Source organism: Malurus melanocephalus, unplaced genomic scaffold (genome assembly GCF_030028575.1).
Source record: "Malurus melanocephalus ecotype Western Australia unplaced genomic scaffold, MMel_1.1 scaffold_43, whole genome shotgun sequence".
NCBI lineage: Eukaryota > Metazoa > Chordata > Aves > Passeriformes > Maluridae > Malurus > Malurus melanocephalus.
In genome coordinates this window covers 2586899-2609737 of record NW_026623275.1, presented here as the reverse complement: position 1 = coordinate 2609737, position 22839 = coordinate 2586899, and the positions used below count along the sequence as shown (strand labels likewise).

Below are 22839 nucleotides of genomic sequence, written 5' to 3'. Positions count from 1 at the left end.
AGGATTACCTAACCATTGCACAGTCACTATSGAGACCAGATGGTCTTTTTGCCTGTTTCTTTAGACAAATTGAGTTCAGTGTTTCCTTATGAATAGATATAAACCCCTGAAAGCCCCCTTGTTGTTTGTACTTTCTGCTCCCAGATGAGGAATTCCGAATGTAAACTCATTGCTTGTTTGTGGTCAGTGCCTCTTGGATATAGGARGAGAGTTCTGCTGGGTGTTCGCAATTTGTTCAGGAGCTTGGAGCTGAGGAAGTTTGTGTGTTGTCTTCTGCTGAGCTTGAGTCAATAGTCTTTTGTTCAATCCAAGTTGCAAATGATACTTCAAAAACTGTTTACATGGAAGAGTGCAATTAGCAGTATAGGCAAATCAAACCTGCACAGGCAAGGGTATCATAAATAGCAAACTTAACACATTGTTAGAGAGAATAAGAAAGTTGCAGGGTTTTTTTTATTTTTTTTATTTTTTTTGAGTGTAAGATGGAATTTCTGTGGCTTATCTGTTTTATCAGATAGCTTTGTGATAGGAGACATTAATTCATGTTTATAGGTCTGTAGAATCTCTGTTATTATATATCTCTTCTAAGTGATTTATTTGCTAACCTTTTTCTATGCTTGCTGTTGAGACTGTTTTTGGTTCTGGTTGCAACCTTCACCTTTGTTTTGGTAAGGTTAGCTAAATACCAATGAATTCGTTTAACCCGCTTAAAGGTTTTTATATTGTAAATAGCCACAAAAGGAGTCAACAAGAGCAAACCTTGGCATGTTCAAATCAAGTATCTATTCAATTGAAAATTACCAACAGTAGCCATGGAATTTGGGCAGAAAGGAAAAAAAAATTGGTGTTAGTGAAGAATGGTTTCTAACTTGACTGCGTGTTCCAAAACTGAGTCTAAGACCTTGTACTACTTCTTTTCTATGGACAGTTTYAATCCCTAAACTTCTGGTGTGTTCTATGAGATCCAGTCTCGGTTCTTTTGCTTTGATATGTGGTTTTTGTGTGCCAAGTGATCAGCCAGTACTTTCAGAGGGTTGGGAAGAGCTTGGGTCTTGTTACCTCTGGGTCTGTGCAATGCCTGGTGCAGCCTTTTTCTTGTTTTACTGGCAGATTAACTTAAAATCAGAAAAACTTAAAGAGGGAGGTTACTGGGTGGCTGCTGGAGTGAATTTTGTGGTGGCCTTTCGCTGCAAAGGTCATCGTTGGAATCCAGGCATGGGGAAGGATAAACAGATGCTATGGGACATTGCTCTGATCAGTTTGGTCTGCATTGTGATGGATCACTGCACAATACTGCCAACTGTAATTGGTCTTCCAAAAGGAAAAATGGAGAGGGCTGAAAGTTTGTACTAACTTGTCAGTGAGAGGGGAGAAGGACAAAAACTAAGAAAATGAAACATTCAGTGACTTGTTTTTCAAAATTCAGTGTTAAAGTATGCTTACAAAAGTGTATGTCTAAAGTTCAGGAATCCCTTCATCAGACATCTCTTCATTTGTAAATTTTGTTGGTTTTTTTTGTTTTGGTTTTTTTTTTTTTCAATTCATTTTGCAAACAGCTGGAGTAAAAGGTAAGTTCTATTTGACTGAAAGCCCTTTTTTTTTGTCTTTTTGGTGTTTTTTTTTGTCTTTTTGGTGTTTTCTAGGAAGGCTGTGTGCAGCTCCATTCTGGTTTTGGCAAACATAGTGGCTGGCCACGAAGGCAATGCAGAGCATGCTGACTGCTAACYGTGCCCGTGTTTGAGAGTGTTCCTACAGGTTTGCTCCTTCTTTTATACTTACCTTTAATTTAAAAGTGCTAAGGGCTTGAAGTGGGGATGTTAAACTATACAGACTCTAGAAGATAAGATTGTGCTTTTGCAGTGGCTTATTTTGACGAAATTTTAATGAGAAGGCAGACTATCCTCCTCCGGGTGATAGTCTGCAATCCGATGTGTAAAGAAGCRTAGTGCCGATGGAAAAAACATTTTGATGTTGTTTCTGTTAGTCACAAAGAGATCACTGGAGATTCATTCTGAATAACAGAAAGAACAGAACGATCTTTTTTACTTYGGGGTGCACTTTATGTAGGTTTGAAATCTTTAGTCACCTCGGTGGGACAATTTAACTGCTCCAGTGTGTGCTATTCACTGCAAACACTCTGAAAAGCTGAAGAGCATCTTACTAAGTGAACTATCAAACTGTGATGTGCTGAATGAACATAATGCATTTTTGTGCTGTAGTGGAAGATGAGGCTGTTTGCTAGCCAAGTTATTTTTTGTCTGATTTTTGGCATGGTGTTTTTTTTCCTTTCTCCTAGATTAGCTGCCTTTAAACACATAGCTGAGGTTTTCTGAACATTTTATTGAGGCAACACTTGGTTGCACAGAAATCAGTCAAGCTGAAACTGCAGTGGGCTTGTCTGCTGGCAGAAGGGATTTCTCTGAAAGTACAGTTCACTTTACATCTAAGTTATGATTATCTTGCTGTCTCCCTTTCATTATGCCATTGTTCTTGGGAGCCAGAGATTTTGTAAGTTATAAGAAAAGGATGTTGCCAAGGGTGTGGGTGGAGAAAGGTGTTGACATGATTTCAATGGAGTTAGATTCCAGCTTTATAACAGAGGGGTAATGAACCGTAGAGAGAATAGGCTTTCCTAGCTTGCCCCTAAAATAAGTTCAGTTGTGAATTTAATGTTGTACATGGCTATTTAATGACTTTTTTTTTTAAACAATTGTTTCATATCATTTTTTAAATGGGTGTTTTCCTGCGTAGAGGGTAAAAATGGCCTGTTATTTTTTGCTCTATCTTTTAGCCATTGTTTCTAATGAAACTCTTCTTAATTTAGTGGAAAATGGGGAATTCAGAAAGCCAATACAGTCTTCAGGGATCAAAAAATCATGCTGCTACTACAGCTGGTGCCAAGCAGAAGCCTTGCTCTCTGAAAATTCGCAGCATTCATGCTAAAGATGAAAAGTCTTGCTCTATGCATGGATGGGGGCACACCAGCAGCGGCTCAAACTACAAATCGAGGTCCCTTGCCAGAAGCTGCCTTTCACACTTTAAGAGCAATCAGCCTTATTCCTCTAGACTTGGTGACACTGTGATGAAGGTCTCCAAAAGCAATGTCCATGCCAAACACAGGACAAATGCCTCTGGGGACTACTGCCAAGGAAATAACGCAATGTTTTTGCCGGAGAATGGATTCCACTATATYGGCCTCCAAGCTGGAAGTAATCATGCTGCCTCTCGAGAATGCAACGGCCACATTTTGAATTGCTAYGGAAAGAATGAGAGTTTTGCATCAACCTCCCCATCAGAGGACAGGAGGAGTCCAAAAGTTCTCATTAAAACTCTGGGGAAGCTGGACGGTTGCTTGAGGGTTGAGTTCCACAACAGCAACAACAGCAAGGTACCCACGGAGGAGTCCAGTGGGCCWGTGCAGCTGCTGAGGTATTCCCCTGCCTTGGAGTCAAAGCCCAATAATCTGCTCAGYGTCAGGAGGAACTCCAGCGCCGACTGCTCCTCCAGCCACCGTCTGTCACCCACCGACTCACGGCTTCGGTCCAGTAAAGGGAGCTCCCTCAGCTCCGAGTCTTCATGGTATGACTCTCTCTGGGGAAATGCTGGGGATATCAAYGAGCTGGATGGTTCCTATTTGACCAGGAGCACTCCAGATACAAGCATTCATGCCAGTTTCCCAGCGGGCGACAGCAAGAAGCCCTTCAACCAAAGTTCATCTCTTTCCTCACTCCGAGATCTCTATAAGGATACAAATTTGGAAAGCACTCCTCCACCTGGGATCAGGCTGTCTGATGAGTATATTGACACTCCTGGTAGCCTTAGCAACCGTGTCTCATTTGCCTCAGACATTGATGTTCCCTCCAGGGTAGAGCAGGGAAGTCCTGCACACTACACCTCCTACACGCTCCCGTGCAGGAAGTCTAAGCCCCTCGGTGAGGATGCATCCAAGAAGGATACATTAAAGAGCCGAATGCGACGCATCAGTGACTGGACAGGAAGTCTCTCCAGGAAGAAAAGGAAGCTGCAGGTATGWACAAACCCCAGCTCAAAGTTGGTTTTTAGCAGCTACGCTCTTATAAGTATACCTGTTTGTCTTTCTTGCAGGATAATTACTTGCTTATCTCATTTAGTAATTTGTAGAATTCTGAGAAGTAATGCATCCCCAGCGCTGTCTAAAATGTCAGCAGCTAAAAAAGATGCACATTTGTGTGTGCAAATTTTCCCATCGTATTTTGTCACCTTCTAAGTTAACTCCAGACTTTTCAGCCTAATGGCTCCATGAATTTGCTTTTGAAATTGTTGCATTACTTAAAAATTGATTTGGGTTTTAAAACATTATTTCAAATATGAAAATACAACCTCTCTGTCTATATATGCTATGTATTAGCATGCCTTATCTGAAGAGCATGGAAGGAGCAGAAGGAGGACATTCTAAGTATCTTTGAAGATGTTCCCTGTCTGTGTTACTGGCTTCACCACTCACTTTTTGCTGTCTGTCCATCTCTAAAAGGCAAGCAGCTGTATTGACCAGAGGTGCTGGTTCTGCCTCCACTCCTGTGAGGGCATTACATGGAGCARCCTCCTCCTTCCTATGTGACCAGATGGAAAAGCTTGAATTGCCATCTGGCTCACTGGGAGATGGTAGTGTAAAGAAGGAGATGGGAGGGGAGAGCAAGASGGAGGGAAAGGATGTTTCTTTAGAAGAATTTAGGACTAATCCCATTAATAGGAATTTAGGATGCCTGTGGTCAGGAATGAAATTCTCATCTCTAGCTGCAGGCCCCAGAATTGGCTTTTTAAATACCAGACTGTGCCTGGTCTCTGTGTGTGAGTTGCAAGATGAGATGAGACTGTTTTTGGATTTGGTTTGGATTTCTTTGGGTTTTTTTTGGTGGTTTTTTTTTTTTTTTATTTCCCTGAATCTTCCCTGGAACAGGAACAGTCACTGTTCATACAGGAACAGTCACTGTTCTTCCCTAAATGAAGGATGCTCCCTTTCTGCAACATTAAGGKGCTGGCCACTTCAGAAGTTAGCAGAAAGTGAAGGGCACACCTACTTCGGCAGCTTAGGCAGCAGCTAAGCAGCAGATCATAACACATGCTTTATGTGGCATGTAGAGCAAACAGTCTCCTGTGCTGGAAATTTCTAAGGCTCAGAAATTAGGTCAGTGTAAGGTTTGCTGGGGTGCATCCTCTTTGGGGGCTACAGAATTGAAAAAGCTGTTTATTTGAATCACTTCTTTTGTGAATTGGCGCTTATGGGCTTTATCAGATGCTGTCTTTTCACCTTCTTACTCAGCTGTGAAGAGAGGGCAAAACCCCCTGGAATCACTGAAGAGCCTCAGTGCTGTGTTCCAGGATTTTTCACTGGTTCCAACAACTGTGGCTGTTCTGGATTTTGCTGCCAGGCTTTAGATACGATTTCTGCATCCCAGACCTTTACTATGTATTACTTAGTTATGACATTTTCAGAATGGCATTTGTGGTGTGCAATTCATAGCTGTTTTGAATTCACTGTGCAGTGAACTGACTTCAGACACAGCAAGGAAATTTGGCTGGCGAGATTGCATCAAGCTTGAATCAGATGCTGGTAAAAAGAAAACAGCCCTAGCTCCAAAAATGGTGATTTCTTAGAAAAAAAAAGGCATAGGAAATGATTAGTCATTGATTTTAATCAGACAAGTATCCAGCGACAGGAAGGGTAAGAGGGAAGTAGTGAATGCTTTATAGTTTTGCAGTTCCTTGTGTGGCTTGATTGGATCCTTTTCATATTTCACACTTAGAGTAACCTGCCATCTCTTCTGGTTGCTGTGTTGTACTTAGGTAATGCTTATACTCTTACCAGGTCCTTTAAAAACACAGAAGTGTCGTGCGTGGTTCTGATCTGTCAGATGGTTGCTCGCTGTTTGTGCCACTTCATCTTGTCGCTCGCAGCATCTGTGCTTTGCTCTGAACAGCACGTCCCTTCCTCCGTGCCTTGGTAATAACTGAGCRTGAGTCACTTGGGCTGAACGTAGGTGAAAGCTGGAATATTTCCCTATAAGGGGGCTGAGTGCGGGTGGTGGCTGGGGAGTCCCTCCAGCTGTCCCAGTGGAAACAAAGCCCCCAGCTTCATGGAATGCAGGCCTAGGGAGCTCAGGCTTGGGATATTGAGGCCAGACCCTTGACACCAGAAAGCCAGTGGAGTTTAATCCACTTTATTAACAAATTGCAGCTTAAACACAAGTAGGCTTTTCRCCATCTTGAAGGCTCTTTCCAGACTCTCTTACTCAATGCTTGCTAACTGGCAGAATAAATGTAGTTCCAGCCAGTTTGTTCTGAWGTCAGTATTGCCTGCTACATTAGTTGTTCTTTCCTAATTTTTAATCTGTTATGATTCATTTAAAGGGAGAAATGGTATCTTTTCTTGGCCTGTATTTTTGGGGCTATACAGACTCTCTTTGGTCTCYTGTGTTAAAATTGGCAGTCTATTTCCTTTTCATTCTGGCACCTTTCCTCCTCACCTGTTTTAAATCATTCATAAACAGATTTGCATATGGGATATTCCAGAGGAGCCCTTGGCTATGTCCTGTCCTGTTACTTCAATATTTCCTTATGTCTGACTTGATCTGATGTATCCTGGAATTGAGTYTGTCTTTCTAACAATGGTTTTGCATCAAGACTTGCAGTCATCTTTTCCATGACTTAGCTTTCCTTGAATGAGGATGTCTTAAAGTGTTCCCTCAGTGCATCTACTGCAGCACACATCTTCATTTAGTTTGATCTATGCTGAAATGGCACTGGAGGATGCTGTATCACAATACTCTGAAAGGTGTATGTGATGCATGTGAGACCAACGGACAGAATTTAAACAGACTTGCTGCACAGCCAGACACTGCTCAAGATAGTGGTGTAAACTCTGTRTAACTCTTTAACATGGAGAAAATGGGCAAATTCTGTGTAAAATGAAAATTCAGCCACCAGAAACAGCTCCTGGAAAAAAGTTCTTCAATTAAGTAAAATAGCCTCASTGCAGGAATCATATCTGAAATTTTATGATTTTATAAGCCAGAGCCCTGAAGTGGGGTGTAAAGAAATTTTAAAAGAAAAGTACATTGAGTCAACCTCTTTATTTGACTTGAAAACTGGTATTAGAGTCCCCTTTTAACTTGGCTCCTAATGAATGTAGAAGGCTGCATTGTTTCCTGTGCTGTTCTTTACAGCTAATTATTACATGCGTCACTTTGTCTAATTGGTATCTTAGCCACTTTATCTTTTGCATTATCTATAAGTACTCCTGAGTATGTCTCAAACATTGAGAGATCTCCTTGAATTCAGCAGAGCAGAACAGTGGTAGTTTTCTATCATCACTAGATTCAACTGGGTAAAACCCAGCAGGAAGTCACCTGGCAGGGACACCACCTGGAGCAGTGACTCTGGTCAAACCTTTTCAGTGGTGGCAGACTTTGCTACAATGAGAGCCTCCTCAATACCCACAGAGACTGCCTGACTCTGTCAATTCACTTCTTTAAGAAAAGAAAAATACAAGTGATGTTGTCCTGCTAAAGCGTATGTATTCATTTTGGATTCTTTATCCGTTTTCTCTACTCTGGTGCTTCCTCATTCCTTCCCTTTCTGTCTGTGAGGAGAAAATGTAGGATTTGGGTACTGGCTGGTCACTTAAAGGTTGCATCCCACCCTTTCCATTAGTGTTTGTTGTTCCAGTGCTGGGTCTTCCCAACAGACTCSTTCTGTGTATTTGCTTTATCTTGTGTCTTTTACTAGTGCTTCAGGACTGAAAGAAATACATATTCTTAATGAGCTGTATACTCATGTTTTCTAGGGGACACTATCAGTTCCTGGACAACAGTCAGACAATTAAAGTGCTGGATTTTGGCACACAAGAACAAGACAGTAATTAAAATGGGGGAGAAGGCTTTCAGTGTCCCCATGAAATGCAGATCTCCAGCACAGTTGTGCGATCCATATTCTGCAGTCCCTTTGTGTCATAAATGCATTACATGCAGGATATATCCTGGTTTGCCAATCTTCTTCCCTTTACCATATAAAAACCAGTTTAGGGGGTTCCTTTTGGACAACACTGATTAACATTCTGCAATAAGATTTGAGAAAGGCTCTCCTTTACCCGACAGTGATCTGAAAAGCCAGACTTGAAGTTCAATGCACTGTAAGACAACATGGGTTTCAGTTCAAATTGGCCATGGCTGGCAATGTCCTGCYGCTGGAGAAATGGTTTATCTGGCATCATTCAGGAGGGTGTACAGTCCCAGTCTTGGCCATGCACCAGAGGTCCTGATGCTATCAAAAYGCAGCGCAGCTTTTCTGCTGCAGTTTTGAAGAGCATCAAGTAAGAAGAAAAGACAAAAAAGTAGTTGTTTTCAAAGCTGCTGGTGAGAACAGCTCACAGGAGACTGATGTTTATTTACTTTGCTCTTAGTACAGTAGTCTGTGAGAAAATAAATGCTTCTAGAGAGGCAGTCTAAACTTGAAAGTATAATGGCTTTATTATTACCAAGAGTAWTAGCCTCACCTCTCAGATCGTTTATTGCAATCTCTTATTCTTTCTTCCCTCACACTTTTACTGCAAAAGGCAACATGTCTTTTTGTTTTATGTTCTTAAATCTTGGTTGCTTTTAAATAGCATTGGCAATGCTTGAGTTTGGAAGACAATAAATGGCTTCTTAGGATGGATGGTATGGTTCTCAACGGTGTAGTCCAAGGAGCTGTATTTTGGGTAGTAGGAAAATCCCTGTCCATCCCTGGAGCCTGGGARGGTTGGGACCAGTTAACACATTACTTGGAAAGGCTTAAGAGAGAAAAGGCCCAATGTGCCAACAAAGTCCCACACTGACAAGCAGTGGCAAGAAATGGGCCTACTCTAGCATCCATATCAAAGGCAAAGTTGAAGTCATACCATCAGGTCTGATTATTTCACATTAAATTGGCCAGCCCTCTCAATCCAAGGGATGAAGTTGCACAGTGCAATTAGGAGAAAGGCCTGTCAGTGCTTGATGRGATAATCAAGCTCTCAGGGAGTTCCCAGTAACTCAGAAAATAYCCAGCTCTGCAGTCTGGAGATTAGATTTATGCCAGTCAGCAATCAATGTCTTTCTAAAAATCACATATTCTTTTAGATTAGGTTTTAGTCAGTTGATCAATACTAACAAGCTTAAAATATTCTCAACTTCTGACCTTTTTTTTGTTGGTTAAGCACAGCTCGTATGACAAATTGAAAGTGGAGGTTAAAATCAACTTTGCAGTGCTGAAGCTAAACCTAGCCACCTTGCACAAATGTGATAGCACCAAAGTATTGAAAACCTAATAATGGTAAAAAAACTGTTGTGACTCTTCCTGCTTGTACTCAGACAAATGTAAGCCGTGGTCCTTGGSTTTCAGCTGGAGGATGTAGCTGTCTCCTGGAGTACCTCAGGTTTCAGTGCTTCCAGTAGGAGTCCTGGTAGTTACTAGTGGAATTTGAGATTGCTCRCAGGTGTCAGAATTAATGAAGTGGTTAGGGTTTAATTGGGGTTTAATGGGATTCTGCTGAAAAAACTGAATGGTAGCACTGGTGGTGTTGGTTGCTGAGGCAAAGCCAATGATGTCATGGTGAAAAGATGAAGGAACTGGAAGTGGCTAAACATGAAACAAATTTAATTGACAAATGAGGTGTGTCTTTTGATCRTAGCTCTCGTGACTGATTGCAGATAAATTCCTTTTATGCACAGGAGCCAAAGTGTAAAGATGGGAGTGAATACTTTGACAGCAGAATGGAAAACTTTGCTACAGACATGCTGGCACCATCTCAGCTCTCCACTTTACTGTGGTCACCTGGCTCCAGCCACGTCCTGTCCCAGAGAAGCGAGTCCACCAACGCGGTCAGCAGCGATGCCTTGAGGCAGAACATTTATGAGAACTTCATGCGAGAGCTGGAGATGAGCAGGATGAACTTGGAGAATACAGAGACCTCGTCAGAAACAGAGGACTCCAGTGGYGAGTCCCTCAGCTCCTTGGAGCAGCTGGATTTGCTGTATGAGAAGGAGCAAGGAGTGGTGCGCAAGGCAGGGTGGCTGTTCTTCAAACCCCTGGTGACCCTGCAGAAGGAGAAGAAGCTGGAGCTGGTCACACGACGCAAGTGGAAGCAGTACTGGGTCACGCTCAAAGGTAAACCGCCGCGCTGATCCTTCACCTTGGCAGCTGCAGTTCTTTCCCTCATGTCTCAGCAGCATTTCATGTGTGCTGGCTTCTGTTAGCAGGTTTAGGGGSAGCAGAAAATTGCACCTAATTTTGCAAGGTCTACTGACTGCTTAAAGTGGAGCATGTGCCTAAGCAGCCTGCTGAACTGAGGTGATGCTCGATGTCGTACCGTAGCRGGAATTGTTTTGTCTGACTTCCTAGTTTGTGTCTTGACGTCAGACTGGGCACTTAGAAGATGCTAGTGGATATCTAGAGGTCAAGGACCAAATTGAACCAAAATTTAAGGGCTGGGAGAAGTCGCTGATGCCCAATTCCTTGGTACAGACGCACAGTTCCTTAGGCTCTSCTATGAAGTTTACTTAAAGGTGGGGTAAGTTAATGTAAAAATGTTTAATTCATTTCTAGCACTTAACGTGGCAATATAATGAGGGGATGAATGGCTGGTGCCAGAGCATTTACACAGACAAGTTTGTGTTTCTGAGCAGAGGGAGCTGAGGCAGCAGCAGGGGAAGCCCTGTGGTACCCAAGGCATAGTTGCCAGGACTTGGAGGTCTCCCTCCTTTTCCTGGGTGGTTTTTCTCCTTGTCCACTCTCTGCAATACCAACCCCTTCTGCCCAGCTTGCCATCCCCTGTTGCTGCTCCCATTGTGAAAACAGCCCCATGGGAAGGGAGTCCACTCAAACAGGCTGCTGCAGGTGTGCTCGTTTTGCTCAATTTGTGGCTCAGAGGGTGCAGCAAGAAGTGTGCGGGGTAAGGAAGTGTGAGAAAGAAAAGAATATCTATTGTGGGGAGGAAGGGAAATTTAATGGCTGAGTTCATAGGCCTTTCTTAAAATTTTGGATTGCATCCAAAAGATTTGCCTTTCAGTAAATATAATACTAAGTTAATGAGTAAGGAAATGATCAGACTTGATAATTTCCTAGCATATCTGAGACTAGAAGAGCAAAAATAACAACTTTCTCACAGGTTGCCCTTTTTAAAATTGTGCATGGGTGTAGACCTGAAGAAAAATGAACAGCAAAACAGCAAATGTGGGTAATGATGTCCTTAATAGTGCTGATTTAAAAGAAGAAAACTTGCTAGAATGAGGCAATTCTGCCTAATAATTCAGGGACTTGTTATCAAGGGATCAAAATGTGGGCAGTCTTAACAGTTTAAATCACTTGCCCTGATCATCAGATAKCATGATTCATGCTTAAAGGCAGTGTATACAAAGGGAAAAACACTACCTGAATTCCACCCTCTCGTTGTGTATGTTTGAGTTACAGAGCGTGAATATGAGTTTGATCTGCCTCTTCTGAAATTCAGTTTCGAAACAATCCTATCAAAACTCTAAACTGAAATATGTTACATTCTAGTACTTTGTGCATTTCTGGGATAATGAGGCTCTGACTAGGAATTTAGGTGCTTTATATTAATTATTTTCTATAAAATTGGCTTATTGGTGACCCTGAACAAATTGTGTCCCTTCTTACTACCTGAATTGCTGCAGCTACAAAAAAGGAATAATAAAATAATTTGTAAAAAGCTGTATTAACTTCTAACATTATAAATGTTAGATACAATGCTTTTTACTTCAATGGTTGATGTGGTTGCATTCACGGTACAGGGTCTCTTCCACTTTTTTAGCTGTTTTAAATATACATTCCTCATTTCCTTGATCTCTTACCTTTGTTGTCCTGTGCACACTTTGGTGCTAAAATAAACTTGCCTTGCCTGTTTTCATAATATGCCATATCAAGATCAAGGCACTTGCTTTGGTTCTCTTTTTACAGGTTTTTTAATAAATCTGTATTTAATTTTTTCTTGATGTTTAAATAGGCAAGATATTTTAAAGCGTACTTAAAATAGCCACRTATGTAAATGGAGAACAGCATGTTTCTTTGCACTCTGTTGAGATGTGTTTAATTATAAATATGCAGAAGGCTTATAACCATCTGGTTACCTGCCAGACTTAAAAGTATACATGTCCTGAGGCCTCTGCTCCACCTGCAGGGCCACCAAGCCCTGAGCCTGAATAGYAACTGTGTACCAAGAGGAACTCTCTTTTCCATCTGTCCTGTCCAATTAGTTTACTTAAACAAGGGAAATTGCTTTCCCATTGCTTTCCCCCTTCAGTTCAAGTTTTAATTGAAATACTTGGACAATAATCAGTCCCAGTGGGTCTGAAAGAGCTTATGAAACTAGCTGCTTCCAGGGATCACTGGGCTTGACCCAAAGATATGCCTGGGGTATCATACACCCAAGCATACATGCATGCCCTTCAAAGGTTTTATTTATGTATGTATAAACTCTCTGGATAAAATATGAACTTATCTTCAGTTAGACCAAATAGGGAAATATGAGACTTTAAAAATAGAATTTAATATGTGCTTTCCTAAAATGCAGAATTGGAATTGGTTGCTGCTACTGCTGCTGAATACAAAAGGAGATTTGGTTTTGTTGGTTTGGCTTGCCCAGTTATATTCAAATGCCTTTTCTGATATGCAGAGTGTAACAAACCATGTCCTTTTCCCAGCTGCTGAGATCTCCARGTGTTTTAGTGACATAAAGAAGATAAAGTAAGGGCTGCCCAAGGGAAAAGATAGGATCAACTCTTCAGGACTTTTTCTTACCCAGAATATTTTGCCAGTCACTTTGGACAGTAATAGGAAAAGGTGCACTTATGAAGTATAGAGGTATTTCTATGTATTAGATTCCTTAATCTGAAAACTTTTCAGTCAAWGGATAATTTGATCAGAAATCTGTGTTTCCCTTTGTAATGATATTTTAGAAGAGCAGTTCATCCCGTGACCCCTTGAACAGGCAGATCAGTGCAYCTCAGAGGACAGTGGGTTATAACATGAGGCAGGAAGGAAAGGCTGTCAGGGATGGAGGGGACAGGCCCTTCTTGAGCCARCTTCCCTTCCAAAGGCAACATGGCACTGTCGTCATACTGCTGTGGGCTAGGATCAAGTGTYCTCTGCTGGGATCAAGTCTCCTCCACTGTTCTCCAGAAGTAATTCCACTTTTTACACTCGGGATTGTCATCATCAAGGATGAAGTTTGTTTTCTGGATGYAAGCTTCATACCTAAGATATTACACTATTTACAAGACTGAACATGCTTAAACTCAGCCCCTTTACACTGTTTTAAATTACTCAGAATTGTCTGAGTCTCCAATTTTCAGCTAGATTCAAGGAAATCTGGTTTAAATTTGAGAAGTTTATTCACTAAGCATGTTGTATGAAGACRAAAGATTCTGCAAATCTTTTCAACACATACAAAGATTTCTTAAATGGCTGTTATGGGACAGTTGGTTCAATTTAATAAAGAAACATAAAAGCTGATTAAACTAAGCAGGAGTTAATCTCTTCTACGTGCTTTAACATTTTAATAGGCTGAGTTTATTGATAGACTATTGTGGGCCAGAAGGGACCTTTAGTCCAAGTCCCCTGCCATTGGCAGGAACATCTTTCACTAGGCCAAATTACTCAAACCCCATCCTACCCTAACCCTTGGATGCTTCCTGATTTATTTATTGAGTCCATAGATGTTTGTTGTGTCCCTTCTAGAGTTCTGTCCTTTCAACTTTTCACTGGCAAATTCATCATTAACTTTYCCTGTTTTTCTGTGTTAAAGATCTTCCTTTTTGGTCTGTTTTGAAAGAGGAGCAGAACTGATGTTCCCTGTSTCTGAAGTGTTCCTTAATTCACAAAAAACAACGATGTAATGTTGGGAGATCCATAACTTACTTTCTGCTTATGTTATTTTTTTGTCCCTCTGACCTGCAAAGGTTGTACTCTGCTGTTTTATGAGACCTATGGAAGGAACTCAATGGAGCAGAGCAGTTTGCCTCGATACGCCCTGTTTGCAGAAGACAGTATCGTTCAGTCCGTTCCAGAACATCCCAAGAAAGAAAATGTGTTCTGTCTCAGCAATTCTTTTGGAGATGTCTACCTATTTCAGGTAACAGAATGCATGCATARCTTTGTGGTTGTTTCCATTTTAGGATGTGTTTGTGAGTCTACGCATGTATGTATGTGATTGTATATACACACTCACACACACGTCGTGTTTGTGCCTTTGACCTAAAAATAAAAGCAAAACTGCATTATTGAATTACACTATTATGATATTAAGTGTATGATATGACTTCAAGTATTACACCAGTTGGCTCCATCAGTTATGGTTCAGAAACAAAAATAACAAGGATCACAAATCTGCCAGAAACTCTGGGTACCTGGTTGATCACAAGCTTCTAAAAAAATCAACATTATYACCAATCTTTTTCACATCCATTAGCATTCCACCCTTACAGAATGGTGTGCTCAACCCTGAATCTGCTGGTCACAGAGAGTTTGCTTGAGCAAGATACTACAGAGAGCTAAAAATAATCAAAATACCTTGGCTGCTCGAGTGCACCAGTGGAAATGTTAATAAAGAGCAGTATTATGTGGAGCTACCTKCATGGAGAATGTTGATTCATAGGCACACTTGTACATATCTCCAGGGATTCTTTGTGCAGATTGCGTTCTCTTTGCCTCGATGTCTCCTCTCCACTAACTCAGCACTTTTTAAGTAAGCAAATACCTCTCTTCAGAACCTCACATATGAAATCTTCTCTGCTGTCCCAGCAGTGAAGGTTTGTCTTTGACGTCTGGTAGGGTTTACTTTAATTGTCTGGAGGTATGAAAGATGCAAGTCACATCTTTCCCACAGCTTATACGGCTCTTGTACTTCTGGGGCTTTCAGATCTGGCAGGTCTGAGAAGCAGAAGTTGAAGGTTGGAGACAAGTTGTGATGGAGTGCAGGAAAATTCCACACTTTTTTTATTTACATAGTTCTGAAGAAAACCTTATTTCACTTGGTTAAGATAAAGTGCCTAAGATGACAGTGAGTCCATCAAGCACTTCATGTCCTAGAGCTGTTGATTTTATTTTTTTTTCTCTTATCTACTCATAATGTTGCACCATTGATTGGTTTCACAGGCAACAAGCCAGACAGATCTGGAAAACTGGGTTACTGCCATACATTCAGCCTGTGCTTCTCTCTTTGCGAAGAAGCTTGGGAAAGAGGACACTGTCAGGCTGCTGAAAAATCAAACCAAGAGTCTCTTCCAGAAGATTGACATGGATGGCAAAATGAAAAAGATGGCAGAGTTGCAGCTCTCAATTGTTAACGATCCAAAAAACAGAAAGGCCATAGAAAATCAGGTACTGGAAACAATTTTTTTTACATGAGAGTATTTATCATTTCTCCTTGCTTTTTGCTTTCTAGGCCTGAGAATAATTGTCTTGGGGATAGCTGGCACAGTGRTTGTAATTATTGCCAGGTTTCTACAGCAATCCAGAGCAGTGCAGGAGGTAGGCTCCTCAAAGCTGAGCATCAGMCTGGTCTGTTTTATGAGCACAAAGCTAGTTCTTTTCTGTGAAAATGTAATTAATTTTCACTGTTTTATGATACACTTAACTGTAAATAATGTCTCACTGTTACATCGCGTACCACAGAATACACAGTATGTTCTRTGAATCATTTATTGTTTTATTGCAGAGGAGATTGAAGAGTAGATACCAGGCAATATTGTCCTGMCCTTTAAGACAGGACTTGAAGAATACTTAGTCTTTCCTCCAACTTTATTTTGGAGTGGCAGACAAAACCATGTGCTTCCAGTTGAAATTWAGCTGTAACTAATGATCACCTAATTGTCTGTATGGTGGTGAAAAACATGAAGCTTTACTCTACTCTCACTTCTAGCATGTGAACCAGGAATCACTCYGGTGATACTTTAGGGAAGTACATCTTGCAGTGTTGATGTCTTGCCCATGCCCCCARTTTTGCAGGTAGTAACTGGAAAAAGATGCTTTAATTATTTAGACATGCTTAGTGTTCATGCTTAGTTCACTATTCATGGCCTTTTGTGCAATAAACTTGTCTAATAGTTTAGCCTAAATAAGTCTGTGGACAGAAGTTGCTGCATCTTTACTTTTATTAGGCCATTTAGAGAAAACTTCCGATAATTTGAACTGATTGATTGGTGTGTGAGAGCCCATCCCTACCTGCCTTTCCAATCAGAGAAACTATTCTTCTGTCAGTACATTATGCTGCATATTRTGGCCCCTTGAGTAGCAAATGTTTATTTCCTTTGAACCAATACATTGTAGTTATTTTTCTTTGGTTAGTGAAACACTTGTAGTTTCAGGGATTTGATGCTTATAATATTTAAAATTCTTGCTATGTTAGCTTGGACTTGATGAAGAGCAGACTGACTGGTACTGACTTCACTGCCAAGCTCTTGTGGTGCACTTGAATCTGAAACTGTAAGAGCACAGCGCAAATAATATGCAGGTTTGTGTAGRGTTTTGTGGTGCAGATGTTCAGAAGCCCTTTGAGTGCTCAGATATTCAGAATTTATTTCCAGGTCACTTTATTTCATGGTCCAGAGTGAGGTGAATGGAGGAGGAAAAACTTTAGGTATCCYTTTATTGCAGTAGGCTTTGAGACCTAAAAGAATATACAGATTTCTATAGAAGTCTAGTGCTTGTAACATGTGATGCACTGAGGAAAAATTCTGATTATRTTAACTTAATTTATCCCTCCCTCATCAGATATTCCTGTTAATAGTTCATTTAGAATCAGCTGAAGAGTATTAATGGTCTGTCTTAATATCTGCTAATTAGAWGTTCTGTCCTTGAAGAACTGTCAGTGTTTTCCAACTCTGGAAGAAGTTGTCTTCTTTTTGTAGAACTGAAATCTATCTCTAGGGCTGCAGAAAATTTATTCCTGTTAATCTTCTGTTTATGCATGTCTCAGAAAATTGAATGGGGGCAGACAAAGAATGAAATTGATCATTGCAAACATCCACTAGTTAGCAAAGAATAAATTTATAGCAAGACTTTTCTCCATTYGTGATCCCTTTGATCTCTTTGAAATCTCTCCTTACAATTGCCTAAGGTTTGCTGGCAAAGTCACTTCAGAGAAAAGTTGATCAATAACTGGGTTTCCTAATCTTTTAATTTGTTGTCTCAGATTGACTTTTTCAAAGAAAAAAGAAAATCTTGATGTAATTAGTAACTTAGAATTCTTGGTATACTTAGTAAACTAATGATTTTGAGAAAATGTTATGCCTGAGGGTATAGTTTACGTATATGTAGCTGTAGTTGTTTGGAAACTGTGGCTGTTTAGTTGTCTTTTTTCCTATTTTGAGTAACAAGAAGATACAAATTCTAGTTTTGGTTTTGTGTAAATTTGATAGTGTTTCAATCGTGGCCGTTATGATTCCTCTATGCTGAAGTACATGGTATTGCCAGTACTGAAGCTCATAAGCATTCCCTGCATCCTGTGCTGGAGATCTTCACTGGCAGTTTATTTTGGGAAGCCAGCAGAAACAGTGATTGACTGTGGTGTTTTTTTTTAATGTGGAAAGACCTATTTTCACTGAGAAATTATCTTGGAAACTCTGTTTTTTGTAGCCTTCCTCTTTTTCCTTCCCCTTCYTCAGAAAAGCAACCACCAAACCTAAACTTGATCTTTTCTTTCACATGTGTATTGACTTAAAACCAATACTTCTCTGCTGAAGACTTAATAATTCTCAGGGTTTTACAAGCAAGCAAAACCTTTTCTTGTTTCACAGTTACCAGCACCTGAAAGGCAGTCCAGGAAACCTGGGCTTCTAAAGTTGCTATACATGCTTTGGTATACTTACTTTCTTCTTTTTGGCATTCAGCAAATGGACTGGAGAAGCTCATCTGATACTATCTGATAAATTTTGTGAATTTTGAAGGCAATACATTGATAAAACTAGTGCTAAACAGAAGTGCAAACAAACAAACAAACAAAAAGACAAGGGAAATGTTTTTCTAGAGGAATTGTTTTATATGACTTGATGCCATCAAACTGGTTGGGAAATATTTTCAGTCTTGTGGCTTACATGGGAGATTCTCTCTATTTGGGTTTAGTGGTCCAACAACAGCAACCACAATAATAATAATAACAACAACAACCACAATAATAATAATAATAAGAATAAGAATAAGAATAAGAATAATAAAGAAATAATAATAATAAACTTAGTAAATGTAAAAGAGAAAATGGTAGCCCTTCACATAGCTGTGGGAAATGCTGGTCAGTTTAGAAGACAACAATGAAGCATTTCCAAGAGCAGTGTATACACAGCAGCTGCTGGCAGTGTGGCTGGAAATCTGGAGACTGCACATGCTACCTACAGCCACATAGGTTTTTATTACTTATTATGTGAAATAAGTACGTTGTGTGTGRTGGTATTCTCCCAGCTTGTAAATTCTCCCTTAAAATGAAGAGAATTAGGATGAAAAGTAGCAGGTTTTAAAATCTCCTGGTGCCAAGATGAATTTCAAAACCTTTCTTTAAAAATTTTTAGTTTTTCTAGATGTTTAGCCTGCTAATGTTTGCTGTGAATATGGAACCCTGTTGAACTGTTAGTGAAAGGGATTATTAGCATTTATTCAGAGCTCTYTTAACAAAATATTGCACATTAAGTCAGAAATGGAGCTGCCTCTTCCTGCAGAACTGGTTTTAATGGAGTGGAAAATCTGTCTTGCAAGAGGGGGCACTGCAACCCTGGGTGTAATTGTTTGTGTACTTGGTACATAAGTCTGTCCTGATGTCTCACTTTAGAACAATAGTATGATTAATAGTTGCTTGAAAGCATTATGAAGTTTTGTCTTCAAATTTTAATATGTTGGTTATAATCATGTTTTCCAAGCTATTCAGAGGTTTCTGATGTGATTCATATTTTCTCTGCATATGATTTTTAACTTTTCAGAGTGTTAGGAGCCTCTGTATTTAGTTGCAGGCACTGAAATGGTGAAGCATTAATGAGAAGAACAGGCATATGCTTGGAGATTTTCTTTTCTAAGTTTTCATATGTGTCTTTCACCTAAGAGTAGTTTGTCTGTTGCCATAAAAAGAAGGCATCAGTAAGATGGTGGCTGCTTCTTCTGGGTAGTCATTAAATCCATTTTGCCTTTCTTCTTTCTTCCTTTTGCTGTAGTGGTCTTCAGCTTTTTACAAAGAGCATAAGTTCATTTCTTTGTTTTTAAAATTTACTTGACTCGTTCTCTTTTCTCTCACCTTTGAAGGAAGATGATGGGGATAGGCCTGGGAATTTATTATTCAGGTCCCACAAACCCAAATTTCATGTCTTAACTTTTTGTAAAGCATCTGATTAAATACTTTCTGACATGGAGATCCAAATTCCCAGCAACACTCAACGAGAGTCTTTTCAGAGAACTTTGCTAGCACATGCCAGCATTGCTGCAAACAAATTCAACTGCAATCTTAATACATAGTAACTTTTCATTTTTCCATATCCTCTTAAACTAAAAAAAAAAAAAAAAAAAAAAAAANGTGGTCTTTAAACTGGCTAAAGCAGAGGTCTGCTTTCTGAGAAGTCAGTTCAATTTCTTTCCAGGTGTTACTCTTCAGTAAGGATGGTCCTACCCTACATCATTACCAAAATACTTCTCTTTAGTAGTAGTAGACTGGGAGTGAAGTGAGTAGGCAGACGAAGTTAGAGAAATTCATCTCCGTTCTCTCTGCACTGTTGTTGCTGTTTCACAGATGGGTGAGTTTCYCTCTTTGTTTTGCAAAGATTAAGCATAAAATAATGAAAAATGAATGTGGAGTTGCATAGCATTATCTCATACAATGGAGCTGGTGGGGGAGTGTGTGCAGAAAGGGCTGGTGGTCTGGGTTTTGGGGAGGGGCAGCTGGGTAAAAAAATTCAGTGGCTTCTTTCCGTACATCCCTAGCCACAGACGTACATGTGGTACCTCCAATTTCAGTCRGATTATCAACAGGATGTAGATTGGGTTAGAAATTATGAAAATTCTGTTCTTCCAATGCGACAAAAAAGATGGCATTTATTGAAAAAAAAMCCTCCATTGTCTTGTTATTTCAGGAAGATTTCTTAACCTTTTTTAAGTCACCATGCAGAATGAGGAATAAAGTGTTGATAATTGCACATGAGTGTTGTTGTACTCTATTACAATGCCTTTTTTTATTTCTTTAAACTAAAAGTTATGATAACATCTCACTAGTGTTTTTTAAAGTAATGGAATTTCTGGAAGAGTGATGTTTTTGCTTCTTCGAGTTCTCTTAGGAAGTAATGACAATAAAAATCTGTTCCTTGTCCCCAGAAACCAAGTGACTCATTTTTCCAGATGGATACAATATGAATTGTGTCTGAGAACCAGGGAGTRGAATGCAAAGAGTTTGGTGTTGTTTGTAATGTGGTTGAAAAGCTGTACATATAAAACAGCGGCAGAAGTTTCTTTTCAATCCACAGAGTTCTCTACATCAGCTTGCAGAGACACTTTCCATCTGGAAATGRGATATTGTGTAGGGAGAAATTCAGAATTTTTATTGCAATAGATAGTGAATTGTGTCAGCAAGGCCCTCRTGCTTCTGTCTGGTATAAGAACTACTACTAAATAAAATCAATTTTGAAGGCTTAARCACTGAGAGGAGGCCCTCCTTCCTGTGCATCTTTTCTTTTGTGCTGCTTTGAATAGGTGCCACATGAAAAGCTGGTGTTTCGTTATCAGGTGAGCTGTCCAAGAAGTTTTTTCCGTCCTTCTTCTAGGTCCTTCTTCTAGTGAAGTATTGTTACATGGAATTGATATGGTGTCATTTCTGTCCTGGCTTTACACCATCCACTCACTGGTATGGGGTTTGTTACACTGAGCTCTTTCTGCTTTGTACAGAGCATGTGTTTGAAAATGGGACAGTTTTTCCTCATCTGCCCAAAAGTGATTGTTTGCACTGCAGTGTACAAAGGTTGAGGAGCTGGGACCTCACCTGAGCTCTCACTGGAGTTCTTGAGTGCTTCACTTTTATGGTCTGCAACCCTAAACCTGTTCCTGCTGAGGTGCTGGTGCCACTGTAAATGTTACCTGTAGAGAGAACTGTGGAGCCAGTGGGATGGACTGGAAATGTGGGAACTATGGATCCCCAAATCTCCGTCTGGAAACCATTGCCCTGCATATGTTTGTCCCTTGCTTTTCTTAAGCTACACTTTAAAGGTCAGCTGTAGAAAACCTAGCAGGGTTATGGACYGGGAGAGACCTGCTTTCAAACAACCTTCTTTAGCTCCTCTGTGCATGATTTAAAATGTAATTAATTTGCAATTGTCCCTTAGTGTCTGAACAGATTTTTCTCTAGCCTGGAGGAGAATTGTCTGTTTATATTCTGAAAATGGTCATTGCTGCTGAAGTACTGCCAAAAGTACCATGCTGATGTTCCTTTGTGTGTCAGCTCTTAGTAACTCATTCYTGCACTAAGCTTCCTGCAAAAGCTTATCCCCTCACATAGATACTGTCTTGTCCTTGCACCAGGCTTCCTTGCATTAGTTCTCCTCCTGGCCCAGGCTAAATAATTCTCAAGGTTTCCCACTTTTTACCCCTTTTCATCTCCCTACCACAGCTTCCTTCTCCWCTCTACCTCACAGGATTCTGCTAGGTTCAATAACCTAATTTGAGTGGCCCCTCTTGCCTTTCTCCCAAGCTCCTTCATGCTGCCACTAAACTGAGAAATCCTTGCCTTACATTTGCCTGGACTGACAATGGCATCCTCCCTGTCCTCTGCAAAAACCATTTAATGCTTTCACGTGTGCTCACCTGTCYTGGTGTGTGTCACTTCAGGCCATATCTCTTACCTCTTTTCAGACTCACYTCATGCTGCTGTTAGCCTTTGTCACCCATTCCCGTTCCCACAGCTGTCTGCTGTGTCCATTTTTTCCTGTTTGCTTTCGAGCAGATTTCAAAAGGGCTGTTTTGTCCATGCATGATGAAGTTAAGTCCCTGAGCTGTGTTTCGGGTAGTCCTCCCACATGGGTCAGAGATTTGCTTCACACAATAGCAGAATAGGGATTGCAGCAGCAAGTCTGCAGGCTGYAAATTAACTTCATGGACCAGGTCATACTGTGCTTTGAAGTTGTTGCTTTTTTATTTGTGTGCTTCTCCCATTTAGTCTTCAAGAATATAAATCTCTAGGAAGAATTATCATAGTTTAAAAGGCTTAGACAAATAGCAGCTGGTATTGATTCATGGTCTCCAATTGGTTCCAGACATCCCTGGTTTTGATAAGACTACAAGACAATCCCAGAAATTCCTTGCCTACAGCTTTGGCTAATGCCATTAAATGTAACATTGTGATTACTGATTCTTTTGGAGCTGATTAGCTAGTATCCTGTGTGACTGATAAACACTGTAATTTAATTATGTCTTCAGAATGCCCCCATGTTGTACCCTACTCCCCCTTCTTAGATTGTCTTTATTTTAAAATAAAACTCTGTGCAAGTGTTTAATGGGGATTTTAAGAAGCCAAAGACACACAAGAATGCCTGTTCTCAGCTTATTCAGTGAGGACAGGATGCTCYACTCCAGCAGAGCCCAGAACAAGACTTGCTCTGTTCCTGAGCTATTAAAAGTCAATTTGGCTCTTTACCCACAGAGGTGTCATCTCGAAGGGAAAGAACATTACCTGARCTTGTAGCATTTGGCTTTGTGAAAAGCTGACAACCATGTTTTTATTCTAGTTGGATGTTGACGCAGAGGCAGAGCTCATCCTGCAACCTCCTATTGGAGTCGTCCCATGCGTAAAGTACTGGCAAACAGAAAAATGCT

General features: G+C 40.4%; 1 protein-coding gene across 4 annotated transcripts in view; it reads left to right on the top strand.

Moving 5' to 3' along the window:
* The window catches only part of TIAM2 (TIAM Rac1 associated GEF 2), a 163101-nt gene that overhangs the window by 74340 nt on the left and 65922 nt on the right, over positions 1-22839 (top strand). For all 4 annotated transcript variants that reach the window (XM_057364872.1, XM_057364870.1, XM_057364868.1 and 1 more), the window contains 5 exons: positions 1644-1755; positions 2825-4027; positions 9726-10161; positions 13971-14143; positions 15166-15390. In XM_057364872.1, coding sequence (XP_057220855.1) covers positions 2831-4027; positions 9726-10161; positions 13971-14143; positions 15166-15390 — 2031 coding nt within the window. In that variant the 5' untranslated portion in view covers positions 1644-1755; positions 2825-2830. The remainder of the gene's footprint in view (positions 1-1643; positions 1756-2824; positions 4028-9725; positions 10162-13970; positions 14144-15165; positions 15391-22839) is intronic.